The sequence below is a fragment of the Dasypus novemcinctus genome, chromosome 22 (assembly GCF_030445035.2).
Source record: "Dasypus novemcinctus isolate mDasNov1 chromosome 22, mDasNov1.1.hap2, whole genome shotgun sequence".
In the NCBI taxonomy this organism is placed as follows: domain Eukaryota; kingdom Metazoa; phylum Chordata; class Mammalia; order Cingulata; family Dasypodidae; genus Dasypus; species Dasypus novemcinctus.
Window position 1 is genome coordinate 73,569,223 of NC_080694.1, and position 15,091 is coordinate 73,584,313.

A 15,091-nucleotide genomic window follows, 5' to 3' on the forward strand; every position below is an offset into this window, starting at 1 on the left:
AAAGGGGAGAGAAATAAATAAATAATAAATCTTAAAAAAATCCCACAAAAAACAAAAAAGCAAAAGTGACCAATGAGCTTATGTTTTAGTTACCATAATGAGAAATTTAAAAAACATCCTTGATGTTAATCACCTGCAATTATGACCCTTATTGATAGAAAAGGTATCCCATCTTTGACCTTCAAATTGGCTCCTGAATCATTTTGACATGAGCCCAGAGCTCTTTAGTAGCTTCCTCACAAGTGGGTGTGATAAGATATTCTGGACGCATCTTGAACAGCTCCTCTCAAGAGTCTAAAACTAGCCAGTTCTCCAAAGAGCCATTTTTCTTTTCGTGGGGGATGGTATTTAGAGACCACAATCTGGGTGCCAGGCTTATTTCATCCAGTTAGGCCATTGTTTCTAGGCCTCCTTTGTGGTCAGAACTAAAAAACACTTTTTTTTTTTTAATTCAAGAGAAAACACATCATGAGTTCATATTGATTTTCCAATTCAAATTTAAGATTAATTTTTATCTTTTTTATGTTATTTTTATAAGGGAAACTTTAATTTTTTCTTTCAGCTTGAAAATCTTGGTTCCTAGTGACATTACCATAATTACTTGTTTGCCCTATTATAAGTACGTACACACGTACACATATGCACACATACAGTAGATTCAGAGTAACAATACTGTTACCGAGGTGGTTACTGGAAAGCTTGACATTTGCCACTGTTGTCATTGGGATAAATCCCACTAAAGACATAGTTAAATTCCTGTGTTTTAACCCAGGTGTCCATCAACCGATGACTAGATAAACAAATTGTGTTGTATACACACGATGGAATGTTATGCAGTGGTAAAAAGAAATGAAGTCGTGAAACCTGACAACGTGGATGAACCTGGAGGACATTATGTTGAATGAAGCAAGCCAGACACAAAAGGACAAATACTGTATGCCTGCCCTATTATGACCTCAATATGTTATGTGAAATATATTAAATATGAATAGGCGTAGAATTACATACATAAGACTGTTTTTCTTTGAAGCCGAACAAATGTTAATACTACAAAATGTTACTCTCAGACAAAAAAAACCCATTATACTAAGTGAAGGAGAGCAGACACAGAGTACTACATGTTGTCTGATTCTATTCATATAAAATGTACATATAAATCAATTTGTAAAGATGAAAAGAGATTGGTGGTTATGCGGTCTGAGGAAGGAATGCTACGGGGTGTGGAGTCTTTCTTTGTGGAGTAGTGAGAGTGTTCTAAAATTTTTGAGATGATGAATGTACAACGTTGTGATTATACTAAAAGCCACTGCTTGCACGCTTTGGCTAGTTCATATGGTACATGAATATATCTCAATAAAACTGCTTAATAAATAATTGTGCAAGAATGGCCAGAAATAGCAGCTATGTACAGTGCAGGAAGCACAGGGAGATGGAGAGGTAAGGGATTTTCTTGATTGTCTGTTGTTTATTATTATTAAAATAATGAAAATGCTCTAATAATGACTGAAGTGATGATTGCACAACTATGTGATTATGCCAAATACCATTGATTGTACACTGTGGAAGAACTGTATGCTTTATTAATATGTATCAATAAAATTGATTTTTAAAAAAATTCTGTGTTTTGAAGCCACTTAAAATAATTCCTCTCTGGATGGCTACGCTACCAATTACATACACAGGTTCACTGTCTCATTTTAATTCAGTTTTGTTTTATAAAGATGTCTCCCCTATCCAGTTTTTTAAAAATTAGTTTGTTTCTTCTTCCACTTCTGTTTGAAGATACATATTCCCCCTTTTAGGTAAAATTTATCACACTACGAGCACTGTTCCACTCCTGGCCTTTTTCACCTGACAATAGCTCTTGGAGATCATCCTCAAACAGTAGATGCAGATCTTCCTCCTTTGCAGGTTCTGAAAAAGGCGGGAACCGCGGGCCTGCGCGGGCGCCACGGCTGTCCCTCTCCAGGCGCCGCGCTCCCAGAGGGCGCTCAGGACGCAGGTGTCAGCCGCCAGCGCGGCACCCCCAGGCGGGGGCGGCGGGGGCCCGGCTCCTCTAGGGGCGCAGCGTGACCTGGGTGCCGGCGAACAGGAGCCGGAAGAAGGGGAAGACGCGCCCGGGGAAGGAGGCGTGGAAGGTGTAGACGTGGCCGCCCGTGGCGGCGTCGTGGAAGAGCACCTCGCCGCGCTCGTGGTCCACGCAGACGCGCAGCCTCCGCGGGCGCGCCGGCAGCTCCTCGCGCTCGCCCGACTCGGCCAGCGCCTGGCACTCGGCGCCCGTCACGCGCAGCGCCCAGAAGCCGGCGCCGGGCTCGAGCAGCAGGTAGCCGCGCCGCGCCGCGTGCTCCGCGGCGGCGCCCACCACGCAGGCCCCGCCGTCCGGGCCGCGCAGCTCGGCCTCCCAGGCCCGGCGGCCCGCGGCCACGCCCGGCGCGCCCAGCACGCAGCGGAACGGGTGGAAGCGCTCGGGGTCCGCGGGCGCCTCCGGGTCGTCCGCGGCGGCCAGGTGGAGCGTCACCGTCTTCAGGTCCTCGGAAAGGACGAGGTCCGGGTGCGCCGAGGCCGGGTCCAGGGTCACGGGGGCTGCGGGAGAAGCAGGGGCAGCGGGTCAGTGGGTCCAGCCCCCGCCGCCGGGCTCCCCGGGGTGCGCAGCGCGCGCTGGCCGCGGAGGCGCCCTGGGCCCTCCCCGCCTCCCGGGAATTGATCGCTAAATTTCACCAAGCGCCGCCTTGGGGTGTGGGCGGCAGCTTCCCGTGATGGAGAGGGCGTTTCAACAGCCAGGGCCGAGCCCACCCCTGGCCCGCTCAAGGCTGGGGTCTGCTGCGGAGATGCTGGGGCTCCGACTCCCCGAGCTCAGGCACTGGGGGAGCCCCAGGCAGGGACACGGCCGAGGAGGGGGCACCCTGGCGTCCCGGCTGATCAGGTTCGGAAGGGCTGGTCCTCGCCCCCGCTGGCCTGGGCAGCGCTGGTTCCAGGCTCTGCTGGAGCGCCTGGAATGGGGGCCTGCGCTAAGCTCCCGAGCAGGACGTCGGGGTTGGAGAGGCGGAGGGTGTGGAAAGGCCCCGGGTGGCTCCTGACTGAGCAAACCGGCGTTTAGAAAGGAGAAGCACGAGGGCACGGGGCGGGGCCGGAGGGGCACCTCGGCCCAGGCGACGCCGGGACCGGCGGACCTTCCCCTTCTCCTGCTCCAGGACACCGCGCCCCCTCCCACGCGCAGGGCCCGGCCGCCCGCCGCTCACTCAGAGCCATCTGGAGCTCTTCCGTGGGCGCAGCGACGCCCCCCGACTTCTCGGAGCTGCCTGAGCTTTGGAGACCCTCCACATAAGAGGCCCTGCTCCGCGCCGGGAGCAAGGCTGGAGAGACGGCTTTCCTAGCGAAGGAGGCCCGGAACAGGGGCTGGAGTAAAGGCAACTCCGGTTCAGTGGTGCCACCGCCTTGGGGGAAGAAGTAAAGGAGAAAAGCATCGGGGGAGCCAGGCAGGAATAGCCCTCCCTTGCCAGACAGCGCTCCCCAACTGTAGTACAGCAGGAGGGGTGGGGGTTAGACTCGAGAAAGCACGCCTGAGCACTTATCAGGGGGCGTCCTGTTAGCTGGGGGAGCTTAACTTTGAAACAGTCAAGGAGAGGTGCCATCTGCCCCTGCCATCTCTAGCCCCTGAAGTCTTCAGGACTTCTGCTCCCCTCCCCCATCCACTCTCCTAAATCCCTTTTCCTAGTGCTTCTCAGACTGGAACTGAGGAGCAATCCTTTGTTCTCATCTATTCTGGTCTGGGAGGATGCTCTTCCCTGTTGGGAAGTTCTTTCCGCAGTCTAGCCTCCAGCCTCCCCATTCTGGCTTTCACAGGGGAAGTCCCTTTCGCCTGCGTTTTGACCAGCACCGAGCCGCCAGTGCAGAGGGCGAGACGCCTACCTGGAGAGGGTGACCCGGGCTCCGACGGCTTCTTCTTTTTAGGATTACTGTTCTCTAACAGGTACCCTAGGGAGTGGGGGAAAGAGAAGCGTTCAGGGTCTGCAACACCAGAAGCTGCCAATTTAAAAAGGAAAACGAACCCCTCCGTCATCAGCAAGCGCGACTGTCGGCGCTTCTCAGTGGGGCTGCCCCCCCCAGGTGGTCTCCGACGGCAGGAGGGGGCTCTCGGCTGGCCTTGAGTGCCCCCCGGGTCTGGAAACGGTCACAGAGCACAACCAGGACTCCCCTGGTGGGAAGGCGGGTGGGCGAGGGCCCGAGACACGGCTCCGGAAGCACCACGGAGCCCCTGCCTCTGCGGAAGCGGCCTCTGGATCTGCCTCCTCCACATGTGGTCACAGACCTGTAACGTCACCGCCCCGGAGCCTCAGGGACCCCCCTTGTAAACTGAAGGTAGACCATCTGCCTTGAGAGTTGTGGGGTTTGAGTACTGGACGTGGGGTGCTTGGCGCACGGTGGACCTGTTAGAAACGGCGATTCTAGTTCGACCCTCCGGTGACCTTGGCACGAGCTGCGTTACAGCGGGACCCTCCCCTGAGCTGCCTTCGCCTCTCACCCAGAGGCGACCGGCACCCGCGTGGGCCGGAGGGCGGCTACTGCCTCAGCTGCACCCCACCCCCCTCACCCCTTGCCCTCCTTTCTCTGAGGAGTGAGGAAATAAAGTTATAATTTTATATCACTTTTGAATGCTTTTTTTATTATTATTAGAGAAGTTGTGAACTTACAAAACACCCGTGGACAACGTGCAGAATTCCCGTACGTCACCCCACCACCAACACCTTGCATTGTTGTGGAGCATTTGTTACAGATTGTGAAGGAATATCATCAAAACAGTACTGCTAACTACGGTCCAGAGCTTACACTGCTTATAGTTCGTAAGAGAACACTCGCATTTGCACTTTTTAACCACAGTCCTTCTTCCACCACGTGGTGCACTGCTATCCCGTCCCTGCCTTGTACATTGTCTCCAAAGGGTGCGCTCGGTGGCTCTCAGCTTCATCACAGAGTTGTGCTGTCATCGCCCCAGTAAACCTTGGAAAGTTTACCTTGGTCCAAAAGAAGAAATCCCACACCCCTCCGATCAGATGCTTAGTGTTGCTATAGCACATTCTTGGACATTGGTGCAAGAATATTACAATATTGCTGCTAACTATGGTCCGTAAGTTACATCAGTTGTATTTTCCTGTGCATCAGTGTATTCCTAACGCCTTGTAATAGTGATGTACATTCGTTCTAGTTCACAGGAGAGCATTCTTGTATTTGTCCTATTAGTCTCAGTCCTCGTCCACCTCTGGGCTCACTATGTGATTCGGCCCCTAGATTACTCTCTAGCTCTCTTTCAGTTGACATTCACAACTCTAGACGACTCCGTTTCAGCCACAATCCCGTTCATAAACCAACCGTGTTAGTTCTACTGCTATGAGGTATTATCTTCAACTCTCTTTCCACAGTGTTTTACGGTCAAGTTAATTAAAAATTCTACATACATTCAGCATCACTGTTTTGTGAGTTGCCCAAGTTTAAGATAATAAAATTTCCATCTGCAGGGCCTGTCCCCCCCAGGGGCCGAGGAAGGGGCACTGCCCACACCTGGCCCACAGCGAGTCCTAGAGAGCCTTCCCCTCGGCTTGGCTCACTTTCTCCGAATGGCAGGCACAGCGGCCAGTTCCAACTTACAGCTCTTCAGTAAGCTTTCGTTCATGCCTTTGAAGAATTTGCTTTTGTCCTTCTTCTGGTCTGCCTGGAGGTTTTCTGTGGGGAGAGAATGACGGCATGAGATGGAGAGAGCCCAGAAAGGTTCATCAGGGAAGCCAGCACCACACAGCAACGCCCTCTGGGAATGCCCGGAGAGGGGTTGCAGGATGAGCTTCCGTATTCTTAGCAGAGCAAGAGGTGTGAAAAGGGAACGCGCTGCCCTTCCCGCCCTGTGAGGAGGCTGTCCAGCCAGCACTGTCCAGCAGAAATGTGGCCGGAGCCACAGCGGTGAGCCCCTCATTAGCTTAAATTCTCTAGTTGTCCCACTAAAACAAAATAGAAGGGGAGCCGGGGAAGTTGGTTTTAACGATCTGCTTTATTTAACCCAGTATTCGACGTGCACGACAGCAGCCGTTTGCACCCTTTCTTCTCACGAGGCCGTGTGGAGTCCCAGTGCCTTTTTGCTCACAGCACGTCTCATTTGGGACTGGCCACATTCCAAGCGCTTGGCAGCCTCGGATGCTAGCAGCTACCGCGTGGCCTCCTGGCCCAGCCCCTCCTCACCCGGCCTGGTCCCTCCTGCCGGCTCCCTGCGGGGCGCTGGGCTGGGCGAGGGCTGTGCCCGAGGCCCTAGCCGGGGCTGCCCTGTGCCCCCTCTGTGCACTGCCCTGTGCCCCCCTCCTCTACTGCACTGCCCTGTGTCCCCCTCTCTGCACTGCCCTGTGTCCCCGCTCCTCTACTGCACTGCCCTGTGCCCCCCTCTCTGCACTGCCCTGTGCCCCTGCTCCTCTCTGTACTGCCCTGTGCCCCCGCTCCTCTACTGCACTGCCAGGGAGCTTGGAGGAGGGAGAAGCGAGGGCAGCTCCCCAAGAGTGACCGGCTCAGTTTTGGGGTGTGGCCCAGATGGGACAGTGCCTACTGCTCGGGGTGGGGGTCAAGGTGCAGAGGGGGCTCCGTGCCATGGATGAGGGCCATTCCCCAGCCTGGCAGGGAGCTGCCCATGAGGCCTTTGCCCATGCCCAAGGGCCAGCCCATGTCCAGCCACAATCACACCATCCCAGGGCAACTCAGTGACCGGCGGGCAGCCAAGTATAAAACCTCGACTCCGGAGCCTGGAGCAGGGGTGGGGAGGAAGCCCCTCCTCACCCGCCTCTGCCCACAGCACCACGTCCTCCCTGGGCCCTCCTGGGCTCCCACAGGGCTCCCTCTGCCCACAGCACCACGTCCTCCCTGGGCCCTCCCGTGGCTCCTACGGGTCTCCCCCTGCCCACAGCACCACGTCCTCCCTGGGCCCTCCCGTGGCTCCTACAGGGCTCCCCCTGCCCACAGCACCACGTCGTCCCTGGGCCCTCCCGTGGCTCCTACAGGGCTCCCCCTGCCCACAGCACCACGTCCTCCCTGGGCCCTCCCGTGGCTCCTACGGGGCTCCCCCTGCCCACATCACCACGTCCTCCCTGGGCCCTCCCGTGGCTCCTACAGGGCTCCCCCTGCCCACAGCACCACGTCCTCCCTGGGCCCTCCCGTGGCTCCTACAGGGCTCTATCTGCCCACAGCACCACGTCCTCCCTGGGCCCTCCCGTGGCTCCTACAGGGCTCCCCCTGCCCACAGCACCACGTCCTCCCTGGGCTCTCCCGTGGCTCCTACAGGGCTCCCCCTGCCCACAGCACCACGTCCTCCCTGGACCCTCCTAGGCTCCCATGGGGCTCCCTCTGCCCACAGCACCACGTCCTCCCTCAGCCCTCCCGTGGCTCCTACAGGGCTCCCTCTGCCCACAGCACCACGTTCTCCCTCGACCCTCCTGTGGCTACTATGGGGCTCCCCCTGCCCACAGCACCACGTCCTCACTCAGTCCTCCTGGGCTCCTACGGAGCTCCCCTCTGCCCACAGCACCACGTCCTCCCTGGGCCCTCCTGGGCTCCTACGGGGCTCCCCCTGCCCACAGTACCACGTCCTCCCTGGGCCCTCCTGTGGCTCCTACAGGGCTCCCTCTGCCCACAGCACCACGTCCTCCCTGGGCCCTCCCGTGGCTCCTACAGGGCTCCCCCTGCCCACAGCACCACGTCCTCCCTGGGCCTTCCCATGGCTCCTACGGGGCTCCCCCTGCCCACAGCACCACGTCCTCCCTGGGCCCTCCCGTGGCTCCTACAGGGCTCCCCCTGCCCACAGCACCACGTCCTCCCTGGGCCCTCCTGGGCTCCTACGGGGCTCCCCCTGCCGACAGCACCACGTCCTCCCTGGGCCCTCCTGGGCTCCCACAGGGCTCCCCCTGCCCACAGCACCACGTCCTCACTCAGCCCTCCCGTGGCTCCTACGGGGCTCCCCCTGCCCACAGCACCACGTCCTCCCTGAGCCCTCCTGTGGCTCCTACGGGGCTCCCCCTGCCCACAGCACCATGTCCTCCCTGGGCCCTCCCGTGGCTCCTACAGGGCTCCCCCTGCCCACAGCACCACGTCCTCCCTGGGCCCTCCTGGGCTCCCACAGGGCTCCCCCTGCCCACAGCACCACGTCCTCCCTGGGCCCTCCCGTGGCTCCTACAGGGCTCCCCCTGCCCACAGCACCACGTCCTCCCTGGGCCCTCCTGGGCTCCTATGGGGCTCCCCCTGCCCACAGCACCACGTCCTCCCTGGACCCTCCTAGGCTCCCATGGGGCTCCCTCTGCCCACAGCACCACGTCCTCCCTCAGCCCTCCCGTGGCTCCTACAGGGCTCCCTCTGCCCACAGCACCACGTCCTCCCTCGACCCTCCTGTGGCTACTATGGGGCTCCCCCTGCCCACAGCACCACGTCCTCACTCAGTCCTCCTGGGCTCCTACGGAGCTCCCCTCTGCCCACAGCACCACGTCCTCCCTGGGCCCTCCTGGGCTCCTACGGGGCTCCCCCTGCCCACAGCACCACGTCCTCCCTGGGCCCTCCTGTGGCTCCTACAGGGCTCCCTCTGCCCACAGCACCACGTCCTCCCTGGGCCCTCCCGTGGCTCCTACAGGGCTCCCCCTGCCCACAGCACCACGTCCTCCCTGGGCCCTCCCATGGCTCCTACGGGGCTCCCCCTGCCCACAGCACCACGTCCTCCCTGGGCCCTCCCGTGGCTCCTACAGGGCTCCCCCTGCCCACAGCACCACGTCCTCCCTGGGCCCTCCTGGGCTCCTACGGGGCTCCCCCTGCCCACAGCACCACGTCCTCCCTGGGCCCTCCTGGGCTCCCACAGGGCTCCCCCTGCCCACAGCACCACGTCCTCACTCAGCCCTCCCGTGGCTCCTACGGGGCTCCCCCTGCCCACAGCACCACGTCCTCCCTGAGCCCTCCTGTGGCTCCTACGGGGCTCCCCCTGCCCACAGCACCATGTCCTCCCTGGGCCCTCCCGTGGCTCCTACAGGGCTCCCCCTGCCCACAGCACCACGTCCTCCCTGGGCCCTCCTGGGCTCCCACAGGGCTCCCCCTGCCCACAGCACCACGTCCTCCCTGGGCCCTCCCGTGGCTCCTACAGGGCTCCCCCTGCCCACAGCACCACGTCCTCCCTGGGCCCTCCTGGGCTCCTATGGGGCTCCCCCTGCCCACAGCACCACGTCCTCCCTGGGCCCTCCTGGGCTCCCACAGGGCTCCCCCTGCCCACAGCACCACGTCCTCACTCAGCCCTCCCGTGGCTCCCACAGGGCTCCTCCTGCCCACAGCACCACGTCCTCCCTGGGCCCTCCCGTGGCTCCTACGGGTCTCCCTCTGCCCACAGCACCACGTCCTCCCTGGGCCCTCCTGTGGCTCCTACAGGGCTCCCTCTGCCCACAGCACCACGTCCTCACTCAGCCCTCCTGTGGCTCCTACAGGGCTCCCTCTGCCCACAGCACCACGTCCTCACTCAGCCCTCCTGTGGCTCCTACAGGGCTCCCCCTGCCCACAGCACCACGTCCTCACTCAGCCCTCCTGTGGCTCCCACGGGGCTCCCCTCTGCCCACAGCGCCACGTCCTCAGTCAGCTCTCCCGTGGCTCCCACAGGGCTCCCCCTGCCCACAGCACCACGTCCTCCCTGGGCCCTCCTGGGCTCCCACGGGGCTCCCCTCTGCTCACAGCACCACGTCCTCCCTGGGCCCTCCTGTTCCAGGAGCCAGCGAGGTGGCAGGAGAAACGTGAGGGTGATGTGTGGTGGGATCTGGTGGCGTTGGAGGCCAGCTCTGCTCTGGCTGTACACGCTCTCCTGGGGTGGGGGGCAGAGTCCCCTGGAGGTACCGGAGCTGAGCGGCCACAGCCGCCCTTACCTCTGAACTTCTTTATGGCCTCTGTGATGGAGTCGTGCCTGGACTTCCCGTCACTGAGCTTTTTCTCCAGGTCCGAGGAAACCGGGGTTGGGGTGAGAAACTGAAAGCCTTCGCTCCTGGGAAGACAGGCCTGAGCTGGGAGGTGAATCAGGGAGGGCTGTGGGGGGCGTGGCTAGGGGCTGGGGTGGACGTCAAGGGCAGTGGGGGGGGCCGTGGCTAGGGGCTGGGGTAGAGGTGGGGACAGTGAGGGGGACAGCAGGCCAGGGCTGGAGACGGTGAGGAGGGGTGTGGCAGGTGTGGCATGGGGGTCAGCGGGAGGGCCTGGGAGAGGAGTGGGTGACCCAGGAGCAGGGCAGGGCAGGGGCATGCAGGAGCCAGGAGCTGAGGATTGCGCCCGGGAGGCTGGAGGAAGCAGCTCCCTCCGCGCCAAGCCGCCCCTCGGCCAATGCGCTCGGTTTAGGCGTTCCCCACCCGTGACGCGAAGTTGGAGCGTGGGCATTGCGGGGAGGAGGGCGGGGATCGCTGGCTGCGAGCCCCACGCGTCTGCAGGGGTCAGTCCGAAGCGCCCCGGGCTGCAGTACCTGCAGAGGACGACCTTGATGCCCTAGAGGAGAAGGGAAGAGCGCGGCCTCAGCTGGGGACCCTGCCGAGCGTGGGGCGGGCGGGCGACCCCAGCCTGGGGAGGGACAGCGCCGCGGCCTCAGGGGAGCCGAGGGGGCGGGGGGTGGTCTCCAGGCTCAACCCCCCTGAGCCAGCTGCAGGCAAGGAGCGGGCTGAGTGGCCGCTCTGCAGGCCCTTTCCTGAGAGAAGCGGCTTCTGCACTGGTGGCGTGGACGTGGGCTGAGGGGCTTTTCCTGGACCTGCTAAGGCCCCATGCCCCTGCAACAGGGCTGATGCCACGAAGGGAACTCTTAACTCCTCTGACCTTTCACTAATTGAAATTTAGATGAAAACACTGAGGCCACGTAAGATACACTTGCGGCGAGACCCCAACTTTGTCGATTTGGTAGGACTGCATTTCACTTCTGAAAAGGTCACCTCTGAACCGGGACTTGAGGCGTAAAATATGCACCAGAGTTCAGATCCACTAGGAAACCTGGGATGTATTAAAATAGCTCATTATTTCTTTGAAGATACTGACTGCAGGTTGAAATGGCAGTACTTTGGACATCGGGGTTTAAAAATACCTGACCCCGAGTTCATCTCTCCTGGCTCCATCGTCTAACTGGCCCACACGCCGGGCTGGGGAGGGGCGCCGCGCTCCCAGGTGCCGGGGTCTCACCCAGAGCAGCTCGCTGGGGCACAGTTCCTGCCTGGCCCTCAGGGAATCCACCAGCTTGCCGAGGGAGCGCAGCTGCGCCTCGGTGGATGTGGTGAAGATGTCGCGGCCCTTGGCCCCCTCCTGGTCCAGCCAGGCCAGCCTGGAGAGCAGGAACTTCTCCTCCTCCTTGAGCACCTGCCTCAGGCGCTTGAATTCCGCGGCCACGCGCTGCTTCTCGAACTCCACCTGGGCCTGGAGCAAAGAAAACGACAGCGGGGTGGGGGTGGGGGGGTTGTTCAGAGGCCACTCCAGCCCCTCAAGCCAGTTTTCCAACTTTATTCAGTTATACTGAGGACCAAGACAGAGCCACGTGCTGTGGAAGCCAGGGGTGGGGAAAGGTGCGGCCGCTCTCTCATTCCCTCTCGCTCTCTGGCTCTCTCACTCTCTCACTCTCGCCTTTGCCCTCTTGCCCTCACCTGCTCTTTCTCTCTTTCCCTCTCTCTCTCTTGCTCTCTCTCACCCTCACTTGCCTTCTCTCTCACTCTCTCTCCCTCACTCTCTCTCACTCTCTCTCACTCATGCTCTCTCTCTTTCTCACTCTTACTCTCTTGCTCTTTCCCTCTCTCTTTTTCTCTTTTAAGCCCTTACTGTGCTCAGTTTCAGGCTAAACTATTTATTTACGTTTTATCACTTTTGCCTTCAAGAACTCGAGTGGTGGCGGCGGACTTGGCCCAGTGGTTAGGGCATCGCAGGGGTGCCCCCGTGTAGGGGAGCCCCACGTGCAAGGAGTGCACCCTGTAAGGAGAGCCGCCCAGCGTGAAAGAAAGTGCAGCCTGCCCAGGAATGGTGCCACACACATGGAGAGCTGACACAGCAAGATGACGCAACAAAAAGAAACACAGATTCCCGTGCCGCTGATAAGGATAGAAGCGGACAAAGAAGAACACACAGCAAATAGACACAGAGAACAGACAACTAGGGGGAGAGGGGGGACGGGAGAGAAATAAATAAATAAAAAAAGAACTGGAGTGGCTAAAACTCTCACGCTTCCATGAAGCTCTCCAATCTCTAATTTGCTTTTACAATAGCATGCACCTTAGACACACACAGAAAGAGCTGAGGAGTTTGGCTGGAGTGGCGGCCCTTCTAACCCGGAAATCTGCGTATAGCGAAGCGGCGTCCTGCAGGGGTGGAGCTGGGCTGTGAAGCCAGTGTTTCTGCTCTGACCAGGGCCGTCCTCCCCAGGTCACGGGGAAGTGGCCGGCCAGTCCAGGGCGGGGACGGAAGGCGAGGCCCCCAGCAAGCTTGGAGCACTGCCCTCTCCGCCATGCCGCAGCCGCCCTCTCCGCCTCGCCGCGTCCCTTCTGTCCCTCCCAGGCTGCCCCCAGCGCTGCCCACTCGGGGCCGTTCCCCGGCCGCTGGCTCTGCTGAGCGGTCAGTTAGTGGGGGCCCTGGGCTGGGGACGCCCGGCTGCTCTCACCATGAAGACGTTGATCTTCTGTTCACCTTGGGCCTTCACCTGGCTGATGGCCTTTTCCTTCTGCTGCAATACCTCAATCTTCGCCTGAATCTGCCCCTGGCAGGGGAGAGGGCATTTGGGCAAGCTGCTCGGGAGAGGCACGAGTTCCCTTGACCTCTCAGGGGCGGGTGAGACTGCCGAGGGCTGGGGCGGCGGGTGGCAGAGCAGAGGGAGGATGGCTTTCACGTGAGTGATGTGACCGAAACCTGGATGGAGCTTTGATTATTATCAAACAGCTCCCACCAGCATTTCAGCTGTCCCCCAGCAGACTCCAAGAGGTAAGTTTTGTTTGCCCCAGAGACTCCTGGGGGGCCACTTGGTGAGCCCCGGAGCCTGGACTTGAGCCCAAACCTCCTGATGAAAAACCCCATGCCCTTCCCACCCTCCAGGACACCCCGATTTTAACAGACTCGGCCTTTGAACCACATGCTATTCCAGAGGTGATTCATTCCACCGGCAGACCGGCCCCGTGCCTGGCTCTGAAGGGCCTACTCGAGGGGCGCAGGCGGAGGAAGCCCTGACAGGGCCCCTGGCTGGTGGGGCTAGGGGGGACCCTGGCGCCTACCTGGTACCTCTGGGCCGCTTCGTCCAGCGGGCTGGCGTTGTGGAATTTGTGCTCCCTGGATTCGCGGCACACCACACAGAGAAACTTGCCGTCCTGCTCGCAGAAGTAGTGGAAGTTCTCGCGGTGCTTCTGGCACCGGAGCTCCCTGCTCTCGGCCGGCGCCTGAGTGGCGCCCAGAGCCTGGATCTTCTCCACCAGGTTCACCAGCAGCCAGTTGGGCCGCAGCGAGTCCTTGCGCACCGACTTGCTGCACAGGGGACACTTGAGGACGTCGTCGGAAGCCTCCCCGCTCAGCATGATGCACCCGAGGCAGAAGTTGTGCCCGCAGTCGATGGTGACCGGGTTCTGCAGCGTGTCCATGCAGATGGGGCAGGTCACGTCCTCCTGCAGCGTGCTGGCGAAGTGCTGGCCGGCCATGGGGCGGGAGCGGGAGGGCCCGGCAGCGGGGACCCGTGCGGCCGGCTCAAGGAAGGGGGAGACAGGACACGGCGCTGGCTCTAGGAAGGCGGGGGAGACGGGCACGGCGCTGGCTGAAGGAAGGGGGATAGCAGGAGAGCAGGGCGCTGGCTGTAGGAAGGTGGACGGTGGGAGGGCAGGGCGCTGGCTCAAGGAAGGGGAAGAGACAGGACACAGCGCTGGCTCAAGGAAGGGGGACAGCAGCAGAGCAGGGCGCCGGCTCTAGGAAGGGGGAGACAGGACACAGCACTGGCTCTAGGAAGGGGGAGACAAGACACAGTGCTGGCTCTAGGAAGAGGGACGGTGGCAGGGCAGGGCGCTGGCCCTAGGAAGGGGGAGACAGGAAGGGCACTGGTCTAAGGAAGGGGGATAGCAGCAGAGCAGGGCGCTGGCTGTAGGAAGGGGGGCGGTGGCAGGGTAGGGCGCTGGCTCAAGGAAGGGGGATGGCAGCAGAGCACGGTGCCGGCTCTAGGAAGGGGAAGACAGGACACAGTGCTGGCTGTAGGAAGGGGGAGGCAGGAAACGGTGCTGGCTGTAAGAAGGGGGACGGTGGCAGGGCAGGGCGCTGGCTCAAGGAAGGGGAAGAGACAGGGCAGTGCACCGGCTCTAGGAAGCGGGGGACGGGACACGGGGCTGCCTCTAGGAAGGGGACTGGCCCCAGAGCAGGTGGAGGTCGAGCGTCTGTCCAGGAGTAGAGCAGCAGGAAAGGAGGAAAGGAAAGGGGGGACGAGAGTCAGGGAAGACGAAGCAGTGGGGACGAGCTGGGGCACAGACCTTCCTCCAGGGGAGGCGATGGGCAAACCTGCCTCCCTGCCTCTCGAGTGCCGGCTGTGCGGGGCAGTGGGGCAATTGCCCCTGGACCTTGGACCTACTAAAGGTGCGTGCGAGCACTTCACGAGGCCGCAGTCCCCGAGTCCAAGGCGGAGACTTCCCGCTCAGCTCGGGTGGGGCGGGGCGCGCGCTCTGGGAGGGCCACGGGGTGAGCGGAGGTCGCCCCGCTTTCCGCAGGACCTGCAGCGGCCAGCTGGGGGCTCCTGCGCCCGCGCCCTCAAGGGCCCGCTCCAGGCCCGCTCCCGCCGGGCCTCCTGCGCTCCTGCTGTGGGGCGTGGGCCCCGCGCCGCCTCCCCCCCCCCCCCCCGCTGCTCAGCGGGTGACCATGCTCCCTGCTGTGGTTCTGCACCCGGCCTGACCCCTCCTCCTCCCCGACATCCATCTGGGCCCCTGCCCGCGTCTTCCCCACCCAGAAGCACACTGCTGATTTCTTTTTTATTTTTTGGAGTTGAACTTCTGTGTCATAAATCAGTGCCAGGCCCCTCCTCGGCCTCCTGCCCTCTTTTGCCTGCGGGCAGGACTCCCCATCCCCTAGGAAGGGCAAGCACCAG

General features: G+C 60.6%; 1 protein-coding gene across 2 annotated transcripts; it reads right to left on the bottom strand.

Annotated features, from left to right (window-relative positions):
• Positions 1–1,558: 1,558 nt before the first annotated feature.
• On the bottom strand, positions 1,559–14,622 carry TRIM31 (tripartite motif containing 31). Of its 2 annotated transcripts, XM_004480891.3 has the most exons (10): positions 14,484–14,622; positions 13,254–13,750; positions 12,650–12,745; positions 11,191–11,421; positions 10,490–10,512; positions 9,909–10,024; positions 5,644–5,718; positions 3,910–3,975; positions 3,240–3,434; positions 1,559–2,583 (listed from the first exon to the last, which is right to left on the bottom strand). In XM_004480891.3, exons 2-10 carry the CDS (start codon positions 13,668–13,670, stop codon positions 2,057–2,059), a joined length of 1,746 nt encoding a protein of 581 aa, XP_004480948.1. In that variant the 5' UTR covers positions 13,671–13,750; positions 14,484–14,622; the 3' UTR covers positions 1,559–2,056. The 2 variants fall into 2 exon arrangements, with proteins under 2 accessions (XP_004480948.1, XP_004480947.1); XM_004480890.3 differs by having other exon boundaries at positions 13,254–14,622.
• Positions 14,623–15,091: the final 469 nt, after the last annotated feature.